This window comes from Phalacrocorax aristotelis, chromosome 1 (genome assembly GCF_949628215.1).
Source record: "Phalacrocorax aristotelis chromosome 1, bGulAri2.1, whole genome shotgun sequence".
NCBI lineage: Eukaryota > Metazoa > Chordata > Aves > Suliformes > Phalacrocoracidae > Phalacrocorax > Phalacrocorax aristotelis.
The window spans coordinates 120,713,069-120,724,938 of record NC_134276.1 but is presented as its reverse complement, the minus strand read 5'-3'; the positions used below and the strand labels follow the sequence as shown (position 1 = coordinate 120,724,938).

The following is an 11,870-nucleotide window of genomic DNA, read 5'->3' as shown; positions in this document are numbered from 1 at the left end:
TGTGCTTCTACTTGCAACATGTGCTATCTGCTTTTGAATATGAGAGGTGGCCTCTACCACTAGAAGACCCACAAATTCCAAACCCCTTGTAGAAAAAGTAGTGGGATGGGCAAAAAAATAAAAAACCCTTACCTGACCTAAGCAGAACTGCCACAGTTTGTCTATCCTCCAGTCTCAGCTGTCCAGCCTATGTAAATGACAAATGTCAAACCTAATTATCAGTATAAATGCGCCTAAAAGCACTTATGTATACTTTGTCCTACTGCATCTTGGATATGGTTAAGCCACATGATTCATTTAGGAAAGTAAAATATCATTGTAAGAATTTAGCATAGCCTAATTACTAAACTTCAGATACATACTTCACCTGATTCTGCATCAGCTTCCGTACAAATCCTTACCGATACATTGATTTTACAAGTATTATATATGCTGTTTCAAAGAGGAATTGTCCACACAAAAAAACTTTAAAAAAGGGTATGTTTATTTCTATTCTGCTTTTCCATTTGGTATAAAGGCAACACAAAGCAACTTGATCTTAATGTGCTGTGATCTGAAAATGACTGAAAATGAGAAAGTAATCATTAATAAATTCGTGAGTCAAGAGGTCGCATGGGTTTCTCACTGATCCATCGTGAGATGCCAAGCCAGATGATAAGAATTCAGGAAAAGGAACATGTAAACAATCAAACCTACATTTGATAATTTTGCTGGGCCAATGTTATTTGCTCGTTTTTCACAAAGTCCCTAAGGGAGACAGAGATCAAACTGTGAGCTTTCGCAGATAGTTTGGAAAGACCTGATTCTTCTACATTGCAGAAGCCCTTCCTGAAAAGACCTGAAACTTTAGGCAGCTGCAAAATCCTATACCTACAAATCATTTACTGCAACATCAAAATGCATAACCATTATTTCACGTGGTGTTCACTTGCAACAGAAGGCACAATTAGGGAATTTCTGTCACCATGAAGAAAGTCACATACTTGACAGGAAGCAGGAGTTCTGTATAACCAGTCCTGAAAGACTTCGGTGTGATTGTACAGATATATCAACAAACTGCTTCAACATATAGCTTGATATTACCTTAAGCTAGAACAACGGCATATACATTCTTTAATTTTTACTGTCACCATCCATTTCTACGATCTTACATTACCATTATACGTGAATGACCACATGTTCTTTATCAGCTTTCTTGGCAAAATAAGAGATCGTGCATAAATTCCTTGAAAAACGAGTTCCTTTATTTTTTAAAAAAGGACCATTTTTCCATTACCAAGTGAAAACTTTGTAAAGTATTTATCTTCCAGTAATATTTTAATATAGAAACTTAAATCGCTTACTCTGGTCATACTGTTCTAACAGGAAGTCTTGTGGCACTGCAGGACCCAGGTATTTTCAGCCTCACTCTAATATCTAACCATACATTCAGCACTTGTTTAAATAAAACCGTTTCTGTGGCCACTTACCATCAGCAAAACACCCTTACCACCAGATCAAAAATGCAGCATCTTCACTAGCCCAAAAGAGACTAAACTCTACAGCATTATTACAATGAGAAGCTTTGTTAAAAAAAATTTATTTTGAAAGTTAGACACACCCTTAAAATTGTACAAAGACAACAAGCACTCAAATTACACAAAGAGTTAGCAGTGAGTACAATGTGAACACAACAACAGTGAGTCTTGCCTCTCTTTATAAGTAAATATAAATAGATTATCCTTGCCAAACTTCCAGCTTTTTTTTTTTTCTCCCCCCCCCCCCCCCCCCCCGAAAACCGGCTCATTATGCTGCAAAACCTAGCAGAGAGCATTTCACTGTTGAGTTCAACAGAATTGTTAAAAGGGGCTCTGGCTAAAAATAGTCCTTCTATCATGAGAATATCCCATACTTTGCAGAACCAAGTTTCTCTCGCAATTGAAAAACAGCTTTCCCTTTCATTATGTCGAATGTTTGACCTCCTCTAGGGACCTCCAAATTACAGGCTTCAAAGTACTTAAAAATATTAGAACTTGCTCACGTTTTTTCAATAACATGCAAGCTGGAACTAACATGGTGCATACCTGTACGGAGTCACAAAACGGAGAATGTTCCTGTTTGTATTTTAATCTTTGAAAGTGTTGTTCCAAGAAAAGCACTTTGGAGTAATTTTAGCTGTGAGTTGGCTAAACTAGTATAAGTACATGATCAGAGAAGAAAATATTTCTTCTTTTTCTTTTTTTTTTATATTACATTTACAGCTTCAAATATATTAATAAAAGCACCTGGCAAAAAGTATCCCTTATAGCTTGTCCCTACATATATATGTAAAATGAAAAGCAGACCTTGCTACCATCCTCCCTTTGCTTCTGAAAGTACTCTTTACAGGAAATACATGGAAAAAAAAATGCAATGTTCTTGCAGGAAAAAAGGAAAACCCCATGGAGACTGTTAAACAACTTAACCATGGCCTCTGTTCTAGGAATTAGTTCTTACTTAGGTTTAGACATACCAGAAAACTTCCGCTGTAAATCTACCTTAAGATCGATAGCAATTAAACCAAGGTTATGCTTTATCCAAGAGCCACACTGGCAAAATTATGCTCTGAACTTGAGTGTTTGCAGGACACTGTTCCAAGACTGAGTGGAACCATTTTTACTTTTAAAGACAGTAAGTGTAACCATCTTGATGATGATCTGGGTTATGTCCATGAATATAAACTAACTTATTATTCTTTCTAGATGACCTGCAAGTGCTCTATTTTTCATTGCTTTACTTCATTATGAACATTTGTTGCAATGGTTCAGTGTCTCGGGTTTAGAAAAGCTTGAAAAATGTAGCTCTTTTTAAAAAAAAGAAAAAAAAATCCCATTATTAAGACACAGTGTCCTACAAATTGCTGTGCACTGGAATTAATTCAATTCCATTCAAAATCCTGATGACCAATTTTTGCTTCCAAATTGTTATGAGTTGGTAGCCTATGGCTACACTGGTAAGGTTGCTCCACCAGGCTTGTACCCTCTGTAGTAAATCTGCATAAAAAAATAAATTGGTACTAGAATAATTACTGAACATACTTAAAGAATTGTATTAGTTCTGTAAATTGATAGTCTTGTACACAGTCTGCTTTATAAGTAGAGTAAGCTTTTGAGAAACTAAGTGTTCTAATATCGCTTTGCCTTATTGAAAATGACTGGTTTTCTTTTTTTTAACAAAAGATGTTGATGTTGCTAACTTTTATTTTTATGTAAAACGATATATGTGAAAGTAACTTTACCTTTTTTTCCAGTTGTGCAAGAACCTGTTTAACATTACCATTAGGCTTTTCAAAATGTCTGTCAGTTTGCCAGTTAAGGGAGAAACATACAGCATTGAATCCTATATAAAATGGTTATGGAGTGCAGCCTGTGAAACTCCATGTTGGCAAGAACTGAGCTAACTAGCCAAAATTCATACCTGTTAATCATACCACCTTCTGTAGATGCTTTTGTTTAATGGAAGCCTGTTTTCTCAATAATCTGTTGTTTTTTATTTGCTTCAATTCTAAGATAGTATTCATAAGGTAAAAGAAATTAAAGCAAGGATGTTGCTTCACTGTAATGAAACAGCAGCTGTAAAAGAACACTTTCAATTATCGTCAGGACACAAAAGACTATTGGTAGTGTACCTTTCCCTTGGCTTAAGAAGATTTATAAAACAGTTCCAGCCCAAGGCAGTTCATGATCCTAAGCTAAACCCTAGCTTGTGCAATAGCAAATGGTACTTTGGAAGGCCTATTCCGATATCTAGGATTAGAGAAAAAAATTACTACTGTTATTTCTGCCTCAAGTTCTAAACCAGCAACCAATACCATTGACAGGATTGCTATGACTGCATGGAGTCCCGCCAGCTTCAACAGGGACCAAAGGTGCGCCAGTGTACTTAGTACTCGTGTACTGGTACACACGGTAGGCAGCCTTCTGCGTTTTAGTTTCGTCCGCTTATTCAAACAGGTCTCATAGCAGAAGGCTACAAGACATGGTTATAATGTAACACAAGTGCATTTCTGTAGAACCTAATTGCACAAAAAAACCCAGTTTTTCATAAGTATGTAAGTCTCTCTCAAGCCAGCAAAAGAGACTGCCCTAGAAATAGCTAGGGAAGTAGCTACAGAAACAAAATAAGCAGGTTTTATTTTGTCTCTTTTAGCAATTCCTTAGTATTGCTGTAAGTATCTGGAATAAAACAAATAAATGAGAAACAGATACTGTGAAACTCTACTGGGGAAAGGAAGGTGAACAGAACAACTGGCTCCACCTGAGGGAGTTAAAGCATGCTTAAACCCTTGTATCCACTGAGCAGAGGATTTCTGTGCTGCTAGGAAGATGCTCGGCTCCCTGAACCCAGAGCATCAAGGAAATATAGAGCAGGCAGAAGTTTGTCGTATTCCAGCGCTTTGCATGGTGCTCCCTCATTCCATTCAAAAACTTTACAGAGCGCTTACGCTGAGTGGACTATTTGGCATAATAGTTTGGAATAGCTCAGTACCAGTTGACTAGACTTCGGAGAGGGTAACGTTATTGAAATTCTTCAATTTCCCATTTTTCTTTTTGCCAGACAAATAGATGTGGCCTTGGCACAGAGTCAGAAATTCCAGTATAGCTCCAAAGTATACATGCTTTCATATTTGCGCTTACAGGTACTGAATAGCCTTTGCAGTAACTATTTTGAAAACTATTTTAATCACCTTACCTCCTTTGACTAAAAGGCTGAGGACAAGGACAGAGATGTAGAGGAAGCTTCAGGGAAAGACGGAGAAGCCTCTTCCCCTGCGCGCTGTAAAAAAGCTTTCTCAACTCCACACTTTAGTACCTCCCCCACCCCAAATTCAGATTTAGCATCCTTTGTCCTGCTAGTAATAAAAAAGCATTAATCCTCTCTACTGAGATCTTGGTCCAGCACAAGTTTCACTTGCCTGCAGCTGCAATGCAAACCACACTCAGTTACTCATTTGTCTACTCAACTTTCAAAAATTGGCACAGAAACTGAAGGAGACATGTTAAACTGAGACAATGAAACAATGCTTTTAAAAAAGCCAGCATGGTAAACCTGCAGAACTCCTGGCTTTATGAGAATAGTGGAGTTGAGGTCAATACAAGAGACGACTGCCTATTTAAGCTAGATAATGAATGCACCCACAGTTGCACCAAGTAGGGCAAGAGAGCATTCTAGAAGAAAAATGTTTCCCGCTTTAGCACACAAACCTAACTTGAATAGGAATTTGCAATAATCCTCCCACAACAGAGCAGTTATATTTTAACTAACCATTCTACAGCTTCTTGCATTTCAAATGCGCAGCGCTGCTTCTTGGTCACTCGCGGACAGGATACTGGACAGAGCAATCCACTGACATGATTAACAATCCCTATCGCATCGTCTTCCTCGCGTGCTTAGACGCACAGTTTGGTAAGTGAGGTCCTCCATCCAAGTGCCTTTTTCTTAACGTCAGTTACAGCTGGACTGAACACAGATGAGGTGTATGCCAGGTATGCTCCCTGCGTTCATCATGAGCTCTACATCAAGTAGCTCTGATGTCTACAGCAGGGTTAGCAAGTCTGCAGCATACCATTAAGTTCACAAATAGATTGTCATTTCTACAATAATACAAAATAGCTTGTAAAACCAATATGTAACACTGTATATATGCATGAATATAAAAATAAACCACACCATCAATATGTAAAACTTCACAACAATGATGAAAACAGTTTTCTTCTCAACGGTCTTCAGTATTGATGAGCTGGTTCTCATTGTCATACCCATCAGGCAGGTATGCTTTCCTTAGCTGGTCTGACTTGGGTATTGAACTGCCATTCTTGACGTAGCGGGACAGGAAGGCTCGCACAGATGGATGATCAGCCTTCTCAAGTGGAATATTAGCTTCCAGGCACATTTTCACAAAGTCCTGGATGACGCTGGTTTTCTCTGTCTGGGCAGTACTGTTGCACTGAAGGGAGGCAGTCAGAGTCCTTTGCTTCTTCCTGACGTTCTGTTCTTCAAACTCTGCCTTTCGCTTTGTGTGTGTTTTAGACTTGAGGTGGTCATTGATGGCAGACTTGCGAACATGATTCAGAACCACATTGCAGGAAGTACAGAAGAGTTTTCCTCCATCTTCGTGCAGCTCACTGCCAAACTCAGTTACACGATCCTGAGGAGTCACGTACAAAGCCGTCTTCGAGCGGTTACGTGATGGTGCAGACTTCACTCCAAATCGTTCCATCGTTGCCTTCAATAAACTCTACCTGAAAGCTGAAAAAAAAACCAAAAAAAAAACCCCGCCATTAAAGTGTGCTACTGATTTCAAACATATAGTTCTGGATGCAGTCTATTCAATACCCAACATAGCGCTTATTGACACTGAAGAAATAATCCCATGTAAGATACATGTGTGAAACTATTATTGAAAGGTTCTTCATCTTCAAGTCCAAAGAACTTAGGAAACCAAAGCTCCTCACAGGACAGGGTAAAATACTTCTTAGTTTCTACAGCAATAAAGCTCAAGTGAACCCACAAAACTCAATCTGTTTGCCACTGAATGTCAAACAGAAAGGCGTTTTGCTTTTTCTTGAAGAATTTTTATCGCTCACTCTTTAGGGTAAAGGGTGCTTTCTTCTTAGTATTTTCAACATATCTGACAGTTTCTTAGTTATGTTGAATCAGTAGTTTTCTGTTTAGTTCCTTGAAATATGTATTAGTTCTCTTAGCAAAACTTAGTTGTCCAAATATCAGGCAAGGTGGTCATTACTGTCACTTATGCAAACCAAAAAAAAGAAAAAAAAAAACCACCAACAAACCCAAACCAAACCTGAGTTTTGTCAGCACTTGTTTGGGAACACCCTTCGCTTTTGCCCCAACTCAAACCACAACTATTAGATTGAACCTTAACTCAGAGTCAAAAGCAAATAATATTGTCATTGCAACTACAGACTACCAGAACAGCCTAACATTAACAGAAAATTGCATAATTTCAATGCAAAATAAGAACCTGCATTTTCAAAGACGACAGCTTCTCTAAAGAAGGTAACTGATAACTAAGGGTTGGATATTTTCTAACGTCACTCTAAATTCCTCTGCACTACCAAAGCAGGCAATAACCTAGTCCAGTGTGCTAAAATCAAAACCAACCTATTTATTTTTGTTGTTGTTGAGATATAGAGTAAGTGTAAATAGAGTAGGTGTAAATCTCAGCCAAGATAATTCAAGTCCTGTTCAAAGTAAAGTTGAAGTCAAGAAACGGCACTGTTCAGGTTTGAGGTTTTCTGAGCAAAATGACCATTCATGATATCAACCACCCACCTGCTTATCAAAAAAAGAGCAATGGGTGTTTATTTAAAAAAGAAAAATGTATTTTGGTTGTCCAGGCACTTACTTATGGGTACAAACAACCTTGAAGAATTTTGTATTGCCTGTGCTGACAAGGCAGACAGAGACTGGAATACCGCTAGACGTACGGTTCTCTGTACTTATTTTGTCACGCATAGAGTTTGCTGTTGCAACATTTTACAACATTTTAAAAGATCTGCCTTTAAAAGGCCAGGATTGCCAAACTAGAAATTAAGCTTGTCCAGCTCTAAGGACTGAATGGAGTTTCTGCTGTCCAGAATGCCTTTGCTTGCTATGGAAATAGAGTAAAGGAACAGAAAATTCAGTCTTTGCCATTGTCTTTTTTCTTAAACCATTGCTACGTTAAGAGATTACAACCTTTTGAAAAAAAGGAGATAAGGATCTTGCTACTAGCTAATTTCCTTTTAATTTTTTGTGCTATTTGCTACTTCCCAGGACTGTAAGTCTTGACTGATGCTGCACAACACTACGGACTAAGATAAACAATCTTTTTTCAGTCTTGATGGAACTTTTTCCTTTCTTTTTGTTGCTTTATGCAATTTATTCCCATAGCTGGTTTCCTAACTGACTCTTTTCCGAAATCCAGCGGAAAACAAGTCTTAACCTAACATAAACTTGTTGCTTCGGCTTCAGAAACATCCAAACGAATCCCCTACCGAACCAGGTATTTGCACTTAGGCTTTATCACAACCCGTAGGAGCCCTGTGAGTGGTACAACTACTGAAACACAGGATTTTTGGTGGGGGGGGTTTCGGTCTCCAGTTTCGGCACGGATTCTTTGATGCCTCCGACCTCCTTGGCTACTCCTGGGTCCCCCGACGGGGGAAGGTGTGCGTGCCGCCGAGGCACCCGGGGCAGGGCGCCCGGCCTGCCCCCCTCACACCGGCGGGGGGGCTGCCTTGGCTACGAGGGGTCACCGGAGGGGGGACCGCCGCGGGCACCGGGCGCCTCTGGGCGAGCCCCGGGAGCATTTCAGGTGAAGACAAGCGGCCCGCCTCCCCAGCCCCCGAACCGCTTCCGCCGTTCCCCCCCCGCTGCCACCGGAGCAAAATGCGTTTATTCCCAGGGGTTTGCTCGCCGGACTGACGGCGCCATTTAACCCGTACGGGCCTCTGAGCGGCGGCGGGGTCCGCGCTCCGCCGCCCCCCTCCCTCGGCCCCGGCGCGGCGGCGGCAGGTGCGGCCCCGCCCCGCTCCGCTCCGCTCCCTCCCCGACCCGGCACGGCACGGCACGGCACGGCGGGTGTTTCCATGGCGGGGCCGGGAGGCGCCGCCGCCGCCCCCTTCCTCCCCTCCCGGCCCGGTTCCGGCGCCCCGCGAGTGGCGGGAGCGCGGCCCCGGGCGGTCCCCGCCGAGCCACCGCCGGCCCCCGCCCGCGCCCGCGCCCCCGCCCCCCGTGCTGGGCACCGTTACCCGCTGCGGCCGCGCGGCCTCCCCGCCGCTCCGCCGAGGGCCGCCGCCGCCGCGCCGCAGCCAGACGGACCTACCCACCCTGGCGGCCGCGGTAGGCGGGACCTAGCAACCCGCCTAGCGACCGCCGCGCCCGCCCGCCGCCCGCCCCTTCTCCGCCACCACAGAACGGCCGAGCGGGAGAAACCTCTCGGCGGTTGGTTCCCCTTGGCCCGGGCGCGCGGGGATGGACGGCACTCTCGCCCAGTTGGAATTGGGGGGCGGGTGTAAGCGCCGTGATGGAGGCACGCTCGGGCCAGTCGGAGTGCGAGGGGGCGACAAGTGGCGTCTGGCGGACGGGGGTCTTTTGGCCAGTCGTCGGCAGGAGGCTGCGGAGGGAGGTGTAACAGACGGGACGAGCGGCCAATGGCGAGGAGGGGACAAAGTAACGAAGAGACTTTTTCTCCAATCAAAGGACGTTTCGGCGGGGCCGGGAGGAAGGGAGGAGCCACGGGTCAGAGGCCACCAGCGAGCTCTCCGGTCGTTGGCAGTTGATGGGCAGGGCGGCTGGCCCAATAGGAGGGCAGAGTGTGGGCGTGGCCGGACGTGACGGATCGGCGCGGGGCTCGCCCCTTCCGGCGCGGCGGGGCGGGGCGGGGCGTGGCGGGGGCTGGGGCCCGCTCGGTACGCGCAGGGCGGCCGCAGCAGCATGGCGGAAGACGAGAGCGATCAGGAGTCGGAGCGGCTCAGCGAGGAGCTGGAGGCGCTGGTGGCGCCGGGCCCCGCCGCCGGCGCGCCCGCCCTCCTCAACAGCCAGTATTACTGCCGCCGCTTCTGCCAGGTGAGCGCCGCCCCGCCCCCCCGCGCCGCTCATTGCCCCTCCCCCCCGCGCCGGCCAGGCGGCCGGCCGGCCGGCCGGCCGGGCGGGCGGGGGTGGGGCGCCGCGGGGCTTGGGGGCCCGGTTCCCGCGCGGGGAGGAGGGGGATCCGCGGGGGAGGGGGCCCGGTCCGCTCCCGGGTCGTGGTAGGGGAAGGGGGCCGAGGACAGGCGGCCCGCGGTGGGGGGCCGGGGCGCTGCCGGCGCTGACTGACCCCGGCCCGGCCTGGCCCGGCCCGGCGGGAGGGGGGAGGCCAGGCTGGGGCGGGCGGGGAGGTTCGTGTGGGGGAGGGGATTGAGGGGAGGGGGGGGGAGAGAGCGACGGCGCCTCCCGGCGGAGGGGGGGTGGCGGCGGGGTCCGCCGCGGCGGGGAGGCTCTGCCGCCTCCGGGCCCGCCGAGCTGGGACACGTGCGGCGCTGGCGGTGGCGGTGCTGCCGGCAAAACAACTCCGGGTGGCTTTGCTGGGCTGGGGAGTCGGGCGCGCGGCGGAGAGAGGGAGGGCCTCGGGAACCGTGCTCGTAACGGTGGCTAAATTAGACAGTGGGTTTTTTGGTTGGTGTTTTTGCTTTGGTTTGGGCTTTTTTCCCCACCCTTTAAAAAGCAGAGTTTCTTTTTGCTGGCCCGGAATGCTTGTGCTCTTTGCAACCTCTCTATGTATGCCTTGTAAAGTAACGATCGACAACAGGTTGCTTGTCCTAGTTGCTTTCATCAGCACGTGTTGAGAAAACATTAGTTATGCCGGGTGTATTTCGGCCACGCTACTTGCTGTTTTCAGGAACACGGTCTAGAGGGTTTTTTGTATGGATTTGCTTGAGTTCATCAGCTTCTGGGCTGTTTACCTCGCCGCTGTGATTGTTTCCTTCTATTTAAATAAACGTGCTTCTGCGTTCTTATTTTTGTTTCTCCCGCTTCAACATTCAATAAAACATCTGTTTGAAATATTATTTACTGTAAGATGCGTTTAAAATCATCATGGGTAGCATACCGCTCAATAAGTCCCCAGGTTGCTTTTTCGTTTTACCTATCCTTTTATATTTCTTCTCTTCAGTGGTTTCTTTAAATTTGGTATGCATGAAAAGAAGTTGTGAAGCCAGTAAAAGTGAATGTTTTTGGAAGTATGGCGTAAACTACAGTTGTAAGAAGTTACAACCATATGTGATTCAGTTGGCAGGTTGGGAAGATGTTTTCTTCTCTTGAGCACCGAGAGTTTTATCTTAAATATTTCGAGCTGCGCTTACTGCGTGTTGAATTCGTTGTATTAAGGAGGAAGCATGGGTAGGGTGAGAGCTTCATATACTAATGCCAATCCTGTTTCCGAGACAAAGCTAGGAATGGGTAGGGAACAGAAGAGGCTGAGACCAGGGAAGGAATTCTCCTATAAAATAGTTGTACCACAGTTATTAATGGTAGAGTATCGAAATCATTTGACCTTGACTTCTGCAGTTTCTTTTGTGTCGAAGGATTGCCAAGCCCTCTCCCCTACTTTGTTTTGGTTTGCTTCGAGTTTCTGAACTCTCCACGTGGACAGCCAATGTTCTGGGTATATAAAAGGCTTTGGTTTTTTTCTTTTAAATTTCCATTTTAACAATGCATAGTTTAAGTAATCCAGATGAAAATTAGTTAATATATTAACGCTTCATCTCCAGGGATGGTTTTGTTGTTGTTGTTTAAATTTGGCCTGGTGTGATGAGCAGTCATGTGCTCACTCAAAATACAGTCTTCCGTGTTTTGTTTAAGCATATTTTTTTAGTAATGGATTCTTCTACTGGTGATTTAACTACATAAATACAAGATCTTAACTAGTGTAGTGTACTGGTATAAAAATCCAGTAGCTGTGTGACATCTGTGGTTTGACAACAAATGAAGTTGCACATGCTCCATGTTAGCTCATTTACCCTCGTGAGACACACAGTGGTGTAATTATACTGGTCTCTGTGTAAGCCTATTTAGTAAGTGATGAAGCACATTTATATTTCTTGTTCAGAAAGTGTCATGAAGTTTCTCATAACGTTTGTTGGAAAACAAAACTTCTCACTTAAATACTGTGTTGCTTTATTAGATTTAGCTTTGCCTGCTCCCCCCAGATAAGCCTTTTTTGGTGCAGTTTTTCCTTTTGGCTCTAGCTTTTGTCAGAGCCTGTTGCTTCGTGCTTTTCTATCCAGATCTTCTGAAGGTCACATTTGGATGTTGTGCAAATCAAGCCTCTCCACCTCATTCCACTCCGCATTGGTAACACAATTTTG

General features: G+C 45.0%; 2 protein-coding genes across 5 annotated transcripts in view; one reads left to right on the top strand and one right to left on the bottom strand.

The window, feature by feature from the left end:
• Positions 1 to 569: 569 nt before the first annotated feature.
• CGGBP1 (CGG triplet repeat binding protein 1) lies at positions 570 to 8,907 on the bottom strand. Of its 2 annotated transcripts, XR_012662319.1 has the most exons (3): positions 8,775 to 8,907; positions 5,284 to 6,267; positions 570 to 747 (listed from the first exon to the last, which is right to left on the bottom strand). XR_012662319.1 is itself a non-coding variant. In XM_075103693.1 (2 exons), the coding sequence occupies exon 2, from the start codon at positions 6,236 to 6,238 to the stop codon at positions 5,735 to 5,737; it is 504 nt and encodes a 167-aa protein (XP_074959794.1). In that variant the 5' UTR covers positions 6,239 to 6,267; positions 8,775 to 8,907; the 3' UTR covers positions 1,563 to 5,734. The 2 variants fall into 2 exon arrangements, 1 of the variants encoding a protein (XP_074959794.1); XM_075103693.1 differs by lacking the exon at positions 570 to 747 and having other exon boundaries at positions 1,563 to 6,267.
• Positions 8,908 to 9,381: 474 nt separating this feature from the next.
• The window catches only part of ZNF654 (zinc finger protein 654), a 36,059-nt gene continuing 33,570 nt past the window's right edge, over positions 9,382 to 11,870 (top strand). Inside the window, exon 1 of one of the 3 annotated variants that reach the window (XM_075103607.1) lies at positions 9,382 to 9,591. In XM_075103607.1, the coding sequence (XP_074959708.1) occupies positions 9,460 to 9,591 (132 nt within the window). In that variant the 5' untranslated portion in view covers positions 9,382 to 9,459. The remainder of the gene's footprint in view (positions 9,592 to 11,870) is intronic. The other 2 variants (XM_075103559.1, XM_075103586.1) reach the window with 2 other exon arrangements.